This window comes from Aphelocoma coerulescens, chromosome 20 (genome assembly GCF_041296385.1).
Source record: "Aphelocoma coerulescens isolate FSJ_1873_10779 chromosome 20, UR_Acoe_1.0, whole genome shotgun sequence".
NCBI classification, from domain to species: domain Eukaryota; kingdom Metazoa; phylum Chordata; class Aves; order Passeriformes; family Corvidae; genus Aphelocoma; species Aphelocoma coerulescens.
The window spans coordinates 7,488,506-7,503,087 of NC_091033.1; the positions used below are offsets into that span (position 1 = coordinate 7,488,506).

Consider the following 14,582-nt stretch of genomic DNA (forward strand, 5'->3'; position numbering starts at 1 on the left):
CTCCAGCTTAGCCCTGTCTAAATGCTTGCTAACAAAGCTCCACACTTCCTGCACCCAACTGCTGTATTCCTGCCTTCTCTCTTACACCAGTTCTGGCAGTCCACCAAGCTGTTTCAGCACACTGAGCAAGTAGAAAACTGTTCATGTTTTATGGTTCAGTTAGTTTCCTGCCAGCTTAGGTATGGAAGGAAGTGGATGAAACTGCTGCATTGAGCAGTTTGACCAGCTTAGGCTGCTTTGAAACCACCACGTTACTTAGACCAATTCAAAGGCTGTGTTAAGACCCGTGTTACAGATTAAACAATGCATGGTTTAGTTTAGCTTAAACTGAACTGGAATTGAATTATAGCAATTAAACTGCTTATACCAAAACAAGAATGCTCATGAAGACGTCTGCACCAGGCTAATTGGTTTTAAAGCAATTAATTTCCCTACAACTTTCTTTAGACACAGCCTCACGAGCTGTACAAACTGTAGCAGGGCAAGTAGGTTACAGACTTGCAGCACATCCGCTGCTCTAGGTGAAGTCTGAAGTTACACAGTGCCACAGATCAATCTCCTGCACAAGCTTCTCACACATCAAAAAACCCAAACAAAGCACAAAGAGCTGCGTGCTCCCTTCCAGGTTTGCCTAGATAGGGTCAACTTCCTCATCTATATCCTTTTTAAAACACAAAAAGCAAAACTCTGCACAAGCTAATTGCTACAAGTGGAGACATTGCTGCCACCATTCCACCAGTTGAGAACTTTGCTGCACTTTTTCTGCCTCGCACAGAGCAGAATAACAGTTTTGAAATTCTGGTTTGTGACTTCTCTGCTGCAGCAACGCTGCACTGAACTATCAGAGAAAATTGTTTCAATCCAAATAACAGGAGTCCAGAATGATTCATTACACCTGGCCTGTAACATGGCCAGCTCTTGGAGATGACATTTATAATTCTTTTATTTTCTGCGAAAAACTATATATTCAACTATTATAAAGTTCTATCACTAATTCAGATATTAGGTTGGGTATACAACAAAGAGAAATGGTTTACAGGTAAGTCTGAAGAGTTCTTTATATCCTACATTCTTCAGTGGAAAAAACACAAGCCTGCAAGGGCTTGGGGTGGGTGGTTGTTATTCTTGTCCTTAGAGTGGTGCTAGCAGGGGTTTTATCAACATACATGTAAAATTTAACAAACCAACTAAAGCAAATCAGTATCTAGTTAAATAAATACCAATTCCCTTATTATTAAAGTGATTTAACCCTTGCTAAGTTTTATCTCTACTATGGTGATACAGAAATGCCATTTACATCACTCCCACTGGTATTTAAAGCACTAAGAGTCCTTCTATGCATAGACCAGTGACTTCCACACAATGACAGCTTGGGTCAACCTAAACCAGCACCATGTGAGACTGGCTTTGTCATCAGCTGGTTCAGGGAGTTGCAACAACAGTAAACAGTATGAAAACCTGAGTCTCTTTCTGCCAGGTTAAATCCCTCTGAACTGACCAGCTCTAATTGTTAAGAGCCCACAACACAAGGGAAGCTGCAGGATCACATGCGTGAGAAGGTTGGGAGATGAAAGACTGACCCTTTCAATAACCATTATATTAAATCAGCTCACTGTCCTAAGAAACTTCATCTTAACCCTACCAAATAAAAAGTAAAAAGTTTCCTGTGGGCTTAATTCATTGAAACAGCATATCTTAAGATCAGGGCAGCACTAGAACTACCATGAGGAAATGCAAACTTACTTTGTATAGTGCTTACACCTGTTTGTGGCTAAATGAAGCACCAGAAGTAAAACAAACATCTACATAAGTAGATATCAGACTTTTAAGTGTCTTTTAGACATTAATTATGTCAGAGTGACAAAAGTAATGGTTTAGCTCACTTGAGGCAAGTGAAACTCTTACTAGTACTAGTAAGTGGGCCAGTGTTTCTAAGCAGAAAGAAAAATGAGATTTCAGGGGCAGCTAAATGTATCTACTAACCTCCTTTGTCTCTTATAGCAAGTTCTTATGTTATCAAACTCTTTCATGAACAAACTGGTCACTACAACAGCAGAAAAATGTTTCAGTTTTTAAGTTGGTTAGAAAGTTCAAGTGGCTGGGATGTGACAAGCAACACAAAGGAAGTAGGTGGTGGAGTGCAGAGCTGGGAGCTTACCCCCGTCAGTAGCAATCATTAAAGCAACAAAAACATTTACTTTCTGCTGGCTTAGAAAACTGAAATACAGAGACAAGTAAATATTGAAAGCAGTCCAGTGGTGCAGACTAACATACAGACGGAGAGAAGGGAGAAAAAGACAGGGAGAAGGGACAAAAGGAGCAAGTGTATCTCTTCTGAGGTGTCAGATCACATGTACTACCTCACCTAACCACACCATGAGAACTGAAACAAGAAATTTACTGTTAGTACAAATAAGACCTGAATCCAATTTTATGTTATCCAGCCAAGCTTCCTCATTAAAAAACATGCAGATGATCTGTGCCATGCTTTCAAGACAATCCCACCTGCACATTCAGAGTTAATTAGATTTGTGAGCCCTGGCATAGGAATGTGAAGAGTAACTGGTTATGTGCCAGAACTTTAAAAGGATGGTAGTAACTATTGCTGCTGTTTTAGAGAAATGGCTTTCAAGTAAACTCAGCAGCAAAGTCAGTTGCAAGTACAAAAGGAGATGGACAGGCATGAATGTCCATGAAATACATACTGGTCAGGGGATTAATTTCTGTGGAAACAGAAATGCTACTGTGATTCTTTATTCTTAGAAAAAAAAATTCATTACTGTAGGAAATACTATCTTAATATTTTTGCTGCTACTACTACTACTACTTTCTCCTGTCTTGCAAATCTAGAAGTACTATTTTAAAGGATGCCATGATAAGTGATATAATACAAGAGGTTGCTGTTTTTTCATAATTTAACCTAAGTTATTCATAAACCTGAAATAACACTGAAATATTTGTGTGTGTAGATTTGACATACAATGAAAACCAAGCAAAAATTAAAACACTTCCTAACATACAATAGTCACTGCAAAAAAGACAGTGAATCTTGAGTCTCCACTCAAGAGTAGCTTCATGGTAGATGACACAGCTTCACTATCCTGGTTTACAAATAATTGTGTTGTAGAACCTAAGTGAGATATTCCTCCTACTCACCTTTGGATCGAGTGGAGATGTCCATCCCCTCCACCACCTCCTGCTCTGCCTTTATTTCCTCTTCAGCCAAGCTGCAGGATTCAAAAAGGTGAAATTAGAATACTTTATGGACTGTATTATTCCCATGACTAACTTCTATCCATCACGTGCAACCCAAAACTGTCAAACACAACTACATTAAAATTTCTGATGGAATGAAAGGTTTGCTGTTTGCCAGAGCATACATTGATCAAAACACAGTGAGAAACAATCCAGGTACACACATATGCTGCAAGGTACCAAGCACAAAAGCTACATTTTTGTACGAATGACAGTCTTGCAACATGTACTGAAGATTATGGCAATGTATGTATGAATTGTATGCATGTGGCAGACAAACAGGAATTCTGTTTCTTGCAGCTCCTAATCTCAGATAAACCATGGGGACAGATGCCTGCCAACATTTAAATGCTCATCAGCATTCGTGAACAGATTAGCTGAAGTAACAGACTTAGCAACACAGAACAACTTGCAAAATTAGAAGGTAAAATGTAATTTTAAAACCCATTAAATAAATAATTTTAATTCTTTTGGAACTAGACTGTATAACAGAAAACTGAATATTTATAATTTATTGGCAATACAATTCCACCAATTATTAACCATAAAGAGTATACAGTATAGAATTGTTACCATTCAATCTTACACAGTCAGTTTTCATTTGCTCCAGGAAGGATTAAATTATTACAAACTACATCTGACTTTCTGATATTCTACTTTCTTACAGTGATGCCATTCAAGAAAACAACTCAATCAATTTGGCTAGTTAAGTCACTTTGGGGAAAGAAGATGGAAGGGAGATGAAAAATGAACAAGAATGAACACAGAGTTACAGAGCTGTGACTATCCTAGACGAAAGGTAAAAGAAAATACACCATGTTGAAGTAAACTCAAATTCAAAATGATGGACAAATGGCATTCTTGAGCCTCAGGCAGGTATTGCAGTGTCCATTAATACCACCAGAGTACAACAGCCATGAGGGATGTAGAGCTTCTCCTCTACAGGGACAATTTACCACTCAGTCTGTTAATGGAAGTTGTTGCTGATACCAGTTTGCACTGATATGGCAGGTTATGAATTTCTGCTGCTATGAAGTGGGCTGAGGTTCCATTCAGCCACCCCAGCTCCAGGGACAGTGTGGGGTATGCCCAGCCACTGCCCTGGAGAGATGTCTGCGCCACGAGGGCAGCTGGAAGCCTTGGTTTAGCCACTGTCTATAAATCTGCCTGAGACATCTCATCAGAGCTCGGAAACAACTGTGAGGACTTGGTTACATTTATACCAGAGAACTCTTCAGCCTGACAAACAGTTTATATTAGCAGGAGTTTTGTTACAGGTATAAGTTAAAAGAGATTCCTAAACAAAGTAAAACTAAACAGCAGAAGGATTTTTAAATCTGTTATTTGACAAAACTACTTTTAATCAACTATCAGCTACTGGGCAGTTGGGTTACAATTCCTTTCCCAGTTCTAAACAGTACAGTTATGTCAGCAGAAATTTTACATACAAATTAACCAAGCTCAATATGGATAACCCAAAGCTGAGAAGTTCCACGAATGCCAGAAATCATTATTGTTTGTCATTTGGATATAGAAATAATTTACAAAATAAGCTCTTTAAAGTCACAAAACACTGAAGGGGAGTTCTATTCTACCAGCATCTACCTCCCAGCTTATGGACTATTCTGATCTTTTCAGGAGCAAGGCAAGGCACCCATGTGACCAGAATTATGGCAAATGTGTAGCACAGTTGACTGTAACACAATGCTTCTCAGATTTATCTTGCATGAGCAGATTAAATGCACAACACAGCCAACAGCACTACAATGCTCACACATTTACTATGCATGGGCAGATCAATTATCCTGCACATTTGTTACACCCTTTTCCAGGGGCCTCAGCAAAGAGGAGATGGCAGTGGCCTGCAGACACCAAAACATTTCATGCACCACTTGCCTTTGTCCATTCCTCTCCTAAGCAAAGGGAAGGGATGGGCTCATGGGATGGGTTCATTGTTCTCTTCCAATACTGCATCGGGGTTTTTTTCTTCCCCTCCCTCTTTATAAAATCCTATTTCAATATCAGCAAACTGTAACAAACCCCATATTTTTAAAACATCATGTATATATAATCAATAATGCATACAGATCAATATGTATTCATGCCCAGCAATTCTGTAAGACTGAAGTAATCTGGCAGTGCACATTACCTGCCTCTAAAATATAGATCCAGTTCCAGACACAGACTGGGACATACAAGGCTTTATAAGACTCAGGCTGAACACTAATGCTCATTTTACATAGGGTAGTAAAAGGAATGGTTTCCCCAATCCTTAACTTGTTTCAGAAACCATGTCCATTTTATCCAAATCAGTTCTGGAATGTAACTCACTGTGCAGCTGGACATGCAGAAAATGGGAGAACCACACAGGGAGAAAAGGGCACCACCCTTTTATAAGCAGCTCACATTTAAGTTACATTAAAGCAATCATAATATTCTAGACTCATCCAAATCCATCAGGTCATTTTGTTCAACTCACAGCCTCAGGGGAACATGATACAATATGAAAGATACAGTAGTTGGTACAAATCAGTATTACAACCCAGAGAGCTGTGCATGAATCCTGGCTGAGAAATGGGAGTGAGGGATCAATACAGCAACGCCATAGCAGGAACCATTCCCACCTCCCTGACCAAAGCACCAGGAGAAGTCACAGGCTGACTGAGGATGTTCTGTGCCCCTGGACCCAAACACAGCACTGCAGGGGGTTACAGGGCAAGACTCCTACCTATTAGTAACTGCATAGGAGGGTTTTTCAGCTCAGAATCTGTCCCACTCGTATAACGAGCTTAATTTAGGAAACTGAGTCAGTTTCCTCCATCACTCTTTTAAGTGTTCTTGCAATACTCCATAAACAAGAAAAAGATTCTTCAGGAACACCTGTAAAGTGAACAAAGTATCTTGCAAAATCTTGATACAAAGAATCATAGAACGGCTTGCATTGGACAGGACCTTAAAGATGATCTAGTTCCAAACTGCTGCCATGGGCAGGGATGCAAACGTCACGTAACAGATGCCTGAAAGCAGCCTTCCCAAAGATTTTAAGTATAAATAAGCAGTCAAAAATGCATTCTCCATTTGATCCCAAGGTTCTCCACTTCCCTTAGCAATGGAGGAGCACATTCCCTATACACACGTGCACACAGTGCATCACTCACACAAAATCCAGGAAATTACCTACAAGACTATGAAACCTGAGCCTCAGAGGAACAGAGGCATCTCTATATTCTCTACAATTAATTAATTTTTAAAGGCACAAACATATAAGCATACAAGAGAACTACAGAGATTGTTCTGAAAAAAAAATATCCCAATGTTGGTGAGGAACAGTTAAATAAAAGTGTCTTAGACATAGCTATAAACGATACTGAACATTCACAGCTCCTCAAAAGCATCTCCCACTGCTTTATTTGCTGTAATGTATAATGACTTCCACAACATGACATTGTTTGAATGTTGGCAGTGGTGACTGTAGTGGTCATCTTTGAGATTCAAGCCTATAAATACATACCAGCAATTCACAGCAAGTTTACAGTAACTTTTCTAAAGCTGACATCTTTTTACCTTTATACCCTCCATCAATACAAGGAATATTCTTTAAAATGCTTTGTAAACCACAAACTTCCAAATGCAGATATTAGCAAAAGATTTCCAATTAAATAATTCAAGAACAACAGGTTCTTAATCAGTTACCTTACTATTACCCACAACAAAATAAAAGGAAAATTAAGACAAGCAGCAAAATAATTAAAAGTAAGTATCTAGTTCCAGGGAAACAATAACTGTGTGGTCAAGTAGACTGTTCTAGAGAGGTTTACTTTGAGAATTCATTTTTGCAGGGCTCAGAGCAGCTATTTCAGCCAGCATGTATTACTGTCATGCATGTATGAATGGGATGCTCTGAGGCTGCAGATCAGAAATGATACTGGAAAATACTCAATTAAGTACCTAAATGAATACAACAAATAGTTTATGTGATTCTGAAAGCTACTCTTATTTCCTCATTAAGATGAATGAACACAGAGGAACACATTTTAAGAACACAACTGAAATTTAATCTCTGCCAGTTTCCCTGTCAAATGACCAGAACACCAATTAATCATTTAAAACTTCCCTACTCATATTGACAAAACTTGCAACAACAACAGCAAAAGTTTGTTTTCTAAAATGTTAAGCTAATTTGTTTCATACAAACTAGTTTAGCATGCTTGAATGAGGGTAGAAGGGGTGGAGGTTATTCCTTTGGGGAGAGTTGGGCACAGAAAGAAAAAAAAAATAAGGATTGCAAACATACAAGATTTATTGGTACTTAGGTAAAAATGAAAAAATAACTTAGCTGCCTTATTTTTAAATATGTTCTCTACTAAACTGAAGAGAGGGTGGGGTTTTTTTAATATAAAATTCAGGTTTTCAAATTTCACATCCCTAAATTATATACTGACTTTTCTGTTTATGAAAATCATTCCTTTACTAATAGTAGTACTTACCTGAGAAAATGTACATATACAAGAATATTTAAAGATGTTTTAACCCATAGTAACTACAAAGAGCAATTAAAAGTTGTAGATGAACTACTGCACCTTGACATTTAACCAAGAAAAACTGACAGATATGGAAAACCATTCGAAACAGCTAATGCCCACATATACAATCTAGATCTACATTAGGGAATAACACACGAATTTCAGATCAAGAACTACATATTTCTGGAATTCATTTTTCCTTTTAATTAACAGAAAACAAAACCAAAAAAAATGATTAAAGACTATAAGCACTAAAACTGAATTTCATCTTTAAGACAATTCCTGCCTCTCATGCATCACATTTGTGAGCAGCAATTCTAAATAATGATTTCAAAAAACTGCATTCAATAAAAATTTTAAAACAAAAAACACTATTTGCATGCCATTGCTGAATAAATAGCAGCTTTGTATGAGCACTCACCTATAACAGTCTCTTACTCATCGGTAGCTATGCTATTTATGCAGGGCTCTTAAAATGGCGTCTGCCAGCACTGCACTGCCTCACTCCTGCTCTGGAGCTAAAATGGTAGCACTTTGTTCAATACCAGCAGCTCCTGTTTACACAGCAGGGCAAGATCCAAAGCCAGCATCTAAATATCAGAAATGGTAAAGAAGGACCAAAGGACACCTGACATCCGAACGTTTAACTAAAAAGGCACAAGATAGGGAGATTTGTGAAGTCACAGGTTACTAAGGAAATCACTCAATTTTAGCTTCACCCTCCAGTGTGAGCACCTCGTATTTTACATTTCCTTTCACAGAATTCCCTGCAAAATGCTCCATATGTATTAAATAAATAACACTTTGTATTAAGTAATTAACATACACAAAAGGCACGTTCAGATATCTATGTACAGCAATGTTTAAGCTGGTTACCTGTGATAACAAGCAAAGTAACTCCATTTTTCATTTAAAGAACATTTCGGTTCTTTTTAAAACCTTACTCTTATTCAGTGTCCATTCAAAATAGCTGCACAAAAGGGAAAAATCAGGGGAGGGAGGGGGATCCTTGGTGTTACACAGTCATCTTTAAGTCTATAAACTATACAGCTGAGGCCCAAGCAAGGCAACCAAATAGCTACAGATTTCAGATGCTACAAATATAATTTGAGAACAATCATGCTTGAAAGTAAAGGTTTATATCAGCTGAATTAGGAATGTAAATATCCTGTTACAGCATCCTGAAACACAGATGCTCTGACAATGGGCAATAAAGGGTTAAAATAAGAATGACAGACAACTACCAAATACATGAAACTCACTTCCTATGTAGCTACGGCCAAATTAGTCTTTAGCCCATGAACACAAGTCATATTTATTAACAAATGTATTTTAAATACTTTCTAAATACAACTTAAAGGGCCAAGCTTGATGGCCTACTATGATGGTTTCCAGTCTGCAGACCCCTCAAAGCCAGCTGTACTGTGCACAAAGGGGTTTCAGACAATAACCAAGTATATCAAACCTAGTCTAACAGGCTTAAAGTCACTCTAATGGGATTCATGTGCCCATGGGAAAAATACTGGGGATCCACAAATAACAAAATCTGAAAATTGCTGTCTACTCCATCTTACATGGGCAAAGGTTTTGTTCAACTTTCAAGATTTTTAGGAAATTCAAATTAATACCCTGAATTCCAGACAGAGAAGAGAGCTTTTACTGAGATTTATCTCCCTTTAACCAATTATGCTGGAGTGGTACCACCACTATGGAAAACTGACCACAACCTATCACTTTTCAGCTACTGGATCCACAGGGCCAGTAGCTGAAAAGTGATACAACACAATACACGGGAAAACAAAGCAAAACGGGAGAAACAAACCAACAAAACCAGAAACAAAACAACAGCAAAAATCTCAAGCAAAAGCGATATCAAAATGGAAGACAGCTCAGGAAGATGAGCCAGTTGAAGTCTGTGGACACTGATATGAAGGGCTAAATTTGTAATGTAATCTATCTATTTATGCTTTTTGAGCATGAAGTTCCTTTTATTACATGCTCCCTTAGTAGCAACGTAGGTTTTCTGCTACATTTCAATACTCCTACCTACTGTGAGGGGGGGTGACTGTTACATTTGGAGTGGTTTATACTCTGCATTTTTTTCATTCCCAATATGTTAAGTAGTGTCATTTGTTTAAAGGAATTACTCAGCTTTTCCCTAGCACTATTTAGCTTCCAAGTAAAACAGTTTGCCTGCAAAGAATGAAAAAGGCATGCAGCTTTTAAAAAGCTACTGTTTTCAACATGATTTATAATCCAGATCGCTCCTTTGTTTTCCCCCCCACTCCATTCTTTGTCCAGTTAATTACAAAAGTAACTGGATGTTGGCACTAAATAATAATGGCTAATCATATTCATCCTGGGCAATTCAAATTACTCTCTAGTAGCCAGAAAACTTACAGTGCAATTATACGATTAACTGCTAGTTATAATCAGAATAATGGCCATTTGCTCCAAGCTGAATAAACCTCAGCTGCATTGCTTCATACATGTCCTGCCTAATTGTGATAGTAACAAGATCCAGGCCAGCAAAATCTTGGGGAGAAAGCATACGTGCTTTTTCCCTGCATCTGTCACTTAAACAAAACCCCACATTCCATCTGTCCTGAACAGAAAAAACAGTAGAGTGCTGCTTATTATGCAACCTAGGGAAGTGAGTGACAAAGCACCAAAAATGTATATATATGAAATTCTTCAGCTTGGCTGAATTTACTTTACTTAGATGGAACAAAGATGGCAGAAATTTCCAGAAGGCCTTTCTCAGCCTTGCCACTGCAATTGTCAATCTTTAACCTGCCTGCTGCGGCAATTGGCTCCGGCGCTGGCGGAGCAGCGCCATTGGGCTGAGCCGAGGCACAACGCTGCTGTCTCTACCTTGCCTCAGACATCTTGCTGCAATGCAGACATTTGTTTTTTGTGAACTATAAAAGAATTATACTCAAGTGATTGAAAATAGTGAACTTTAACAGACTCACGATGCTCCGTTTCATTATACGCACGAGGGCAGCTCACACAAATGCACTTCACTGTCAGCAGCGTGTCTGGAGGTGCAGATTTGAAACAGATCCTGGTCTAACAAAACCTGTGGGAGCCATTTTAATACAAGCTTTCTGATTGCAGATCACTTACCCCTGCTTCCTCGTATTAAACAAATATTATGTTGTTCACTCTTAAAGGCTGAAAGTAAACTGCTAACATGTATAAACTACTATACAGAAAATTGTGCCCAAATGTAATTTCTGTTTTTTAGCAACTGAAGAACAAAAGCCAGAATAACTTCTTAGCTGTGTCAGCACTTTCATGTATGCTGAAAAATGCAGTAAAATTGCATACAAAAATGCTACAGCATGAAATTTAGTGGTACCCCAGCAGTATTTCAGGTTTCAAATTGAACTAGACATTCTTATAATCTAATCCTAGGGGATTGGGGTGGGGGGGTGGGGGGGAAGAGAGAGGAAAGCTTTTAACCAAAGTGAGATATTCAAAGTAAGATACTCACACGGGTAAACAAGTAACCAGAAGTAAATTGCTATGTTAAAGAACGTTACCAAATACATGGCAAGGGTCTATGAAAGTTTGCATGCACTGTGCCTCAGCACAGTCATTTGCAAAGCCACACTAGCTTTCAGTTCTTTCCTAAAATAATGAATGTGTATGGACTGTTAAAACAAGTGCAAAAATTACATAAAAAGCATAAAAGAGCATCCTTCCTCTGCTTTTGTAACAGCCCTGGTGATCACTGAAAAACAGCTTGTTCAAACAAGCATGCAGGCGCTACAATTAAAATCTTTATAAAGAGCACAAAATGTTTCTAAATTAGTTATAAACCAAGCAAGTTTGTCTGAGGTTACACTTTGTATAGTATCAGAAACATATGCTCATTAAGTGTTATTTACTTTACTTCATAAGGTCACTTCAATGCTGAGCACTAGCACTTTCATCACACCCGAAAAGCCCAAGAACAGTGAAAACGCGCTTTACCCTGCAAACATGGTAATTAATGATCTATGAACAAACAGTAAGTAGAATATTTTTCACTGGCCTGAGGTAAACAGGAAGTACAAGCTTCAAAATTTAGAGACAAATTATCAGAAAAACAGTGCATTCAAACAGAGCAGCTTACAAGTCCCTTAAAATGGATGCTAAGCAAATCTGATCTTTTATATGACTAACCACTAACATCACTTCATCTACTGCACTAACTGACCCAGTAAAAACAAAATGTTTGGAAAACTATTAAAAATGTTCAGAGAGCAGCATGCTGCTTACTTACCAACTGTTCAAGCACCCATCTCATTTTCCCAGTTAAGAAGATACAACAGGCTGGCAGATTTGGGAATTGATCAAAAAGGAATTTCTTGAAATAATTACGTAGCATTAAAGCAAACATTAAAAAAAATAAAAGGAAAAAAAACCCTAAGAATGAATAACATGTACTACTGTCATGAACCACACATGATTTTATATCTTCTGGACTCCACAACACAGAACAGTGTCTGATACAATGTAAAACAAAAAGGCACAGATAAAAGTTACATTAGTTTATTTGAACTATGCAAAACAAGAAAGCTAACAGTTCAAAAACATTTTCCATAAAGCATCAGATTTGTAAACAGATGCACTGCTGCGTTTTACTGGGCAGCACCCCATTTCCAAAATCTGCAGCATAAAAACTCCCTTTTAAAGGAACGAAATATTAACCATACATTGTCCCTCAGAAAGAGAAAAGCGTTGTATTAATTACTCCTGCAAGAAAAAAGGTTCAATAATCATTTTAAGTTAAGATAACCTGCATAAAAAACATGATGCAACAGCACACCACCACCTAGGCCCAATATCTACAATCTGCCATTAGCACTTTTTGCTGATGTCTAGGTTTTAAAAAATCCCATATTTTCTCAGAGATAACTTATCTTAGCTGTTCCATTCACTGTTTAGAAAGGTAAACTTGCCTGTTCTTCTGTCTGCCATTATCCCTGCTTGACTCCCTGTAGGGCAGTTAAATGCATCTGCTCCCTAGCTTCCATTTTCTCTCCAGCAGGCATGTGACACAACAGACAATAGTGCTGGCAAACTGCTCAGAGACAGAAACCTCCTTTGGAATACCAGGATCTTGATAAACTCTAAAACCACCATCCTCCTGTGCAGAAGTAGGCATGCCAAGGCTTTGCCAGACTGTAAAATAAAGCTGTGGCTAATGGCTACTAACCATGTGACCCAAGAAAGCAAATTTAAACAGTTCCAACTTAATATAAGTGCTGTGGTGTGAGTTTTGCACGAGAAATCACAGAGAATCACACTCTCAACCCACAACTCATAGGTCTTAGAGAAAAAGCAATGTAAAAAGCAAGGCTTACCTCTGTGGATGCATTGTTAACACAGTGTTATGTCAATACTTATAAAACATGGAGGACAGACTCTCAGTACTCGGGCAGGGAGGGCTTGGCACTTGGGCTTGATGATCTGTCTTCCCCATGAAAGCCGCCCCCGGATTGGCTGCCCCGGCAAATCCGCATGTAAAGCGCCAGGGGATTGGCTGAGACACTTCCTGAGCGATTATCTTTGTGCGGCTCCGGGAGCAGGAGCCATCCCGGGCTCGGAGCAGGCCGGCGCGCTAGGCCCGGCTCCGCTCGCCATCGCCGCTGCCGCCCCAGCCCTGCGCTCTCCCGGCCAAAGGCACGCACTGCCCTGCTCGGGGAAGCGGCCGCAGACCGCCTGCCTGAGCAAATGTGCCCCAGCATGCCGTTATTGAAGGCATCTGGGTGTTCTAAACCCGAAGGAGGCAGAGTTCGCCCAGGTCGCAAGAGCTGTTCTTTTGTTTGCACGGAAAGCGAAATTCGCTTTGCTGGTGCTCTGCAGGCCACATACAGAGAGCAAAACTTACCGAAAGTGCACGTGCACCGGAGGGGCTGAAATTAGTAACTCAGAATTCAGAGAAGGATTCTCCTGCTCCAGAATTTAAATACATGAACACACAGCAGAGCAACCATGTACCTGCAGTGTGATTTCTTTAGCTATCACGATATGCTGAGTCCTAGTAGGAAAAAGGAGCCTTAAACTAGAATTCTTATGTCTCCTTTCCCCAAACAAGTATCCCAGAATGGAAATTGCTTTATCACAAAGCGTTGCTACCATTTGGTGCAGGCCCTCCGTGTGTTTAAAACGCTGCAGAACAAAACTAAAAATATCAGTATCACCCCAGACCCCGAGATCTCCAATCCCCCCCGGCCCCCACCTTTCGGCCTGCTCGGGCTGTTACACAAAACTGACTTCCTTAGGAGCGGCTGTAACTGCAGTTTCCTGTCCGTTAACCCTGTAGGAGTTGGTGCTTTTTAAGAGGCAACACAGGCCCTGAAAACACAGATTTCTCTACGTGGCAAGTAATCAGTCTCCCTCCACAAAAACATTCACGTAGCTTTTCAAATGTTTTTGCTTTACCTTTCTATCTCCTACTAAAATGTTGCAAATGAAAACAAAGTGACAAAACGGCATGTAAGCAACCAGTTTGATCTTGGGCCAATTCCCAAGCTTTTGATTCAAAAATGTGATTCCGTTCTTTTTCCTAATGCAGTGAAAGTGGGAGGATTTATCGTTATGCCAAGAAGGACGTCTTAACTCCAGATGAAGATCTTAAAGGTTAAATATTTAGAAAGCCTCCAACAAGCCTTTATATTATTGTTCAAAATCTTGCATCTGTGTTATATAGATCTGTATTATCATTCTGTAGCCATGAAGATTGCAGTGGAAATTGCAGATGAAAGGGTGATTCTGAAGCATATTGAATATCAAATAATTATTTCTTTT

General features: G+C 39.1%; 1 protein-coding gene across 6 annotated transcripts in view; it reads right to left on the minus strand.

The window, feature by feature from the left end:
- Window positions 1-13,220, minus strand: part of ZMYND8 (zinc finger MYND-type containing 8) — a 49,791-nt gene extending 36,571 nt beyond the window's left edge. For 4 of the 6 annotated variants that reach the window (XM_069033805.1, XM_069033802.1, XM_069033807.1 and 1 more), the window contains exons 1-2: window positions 13,136-13,220; window positions 3,157-3,227 (exon numbers count right to left, since the gene is read on the minus strand). In XM_069033805.1, coding sequence (XP_068889906.1) covers window positions 3,157-3,227; window positions 13,136-13,149 — 85 coding nt within the window. In that variant the 5' untranslated portion in view covers window positions 13,150-13,220. Of the gene's footprint in view, window positions 1-3,156; window positions 3,228-5,983; window positions 6,004-12,051; window positions 12,136-13,135 lie in introns of those variants that run through there. The other 2 variants (XM_069033803.1, XM_069033804.1) reach the window with 2 other exon arrangements.
- Between the last annotated feature and the right edge of the window lie 1,362 nt (window positions 13,221-14,582).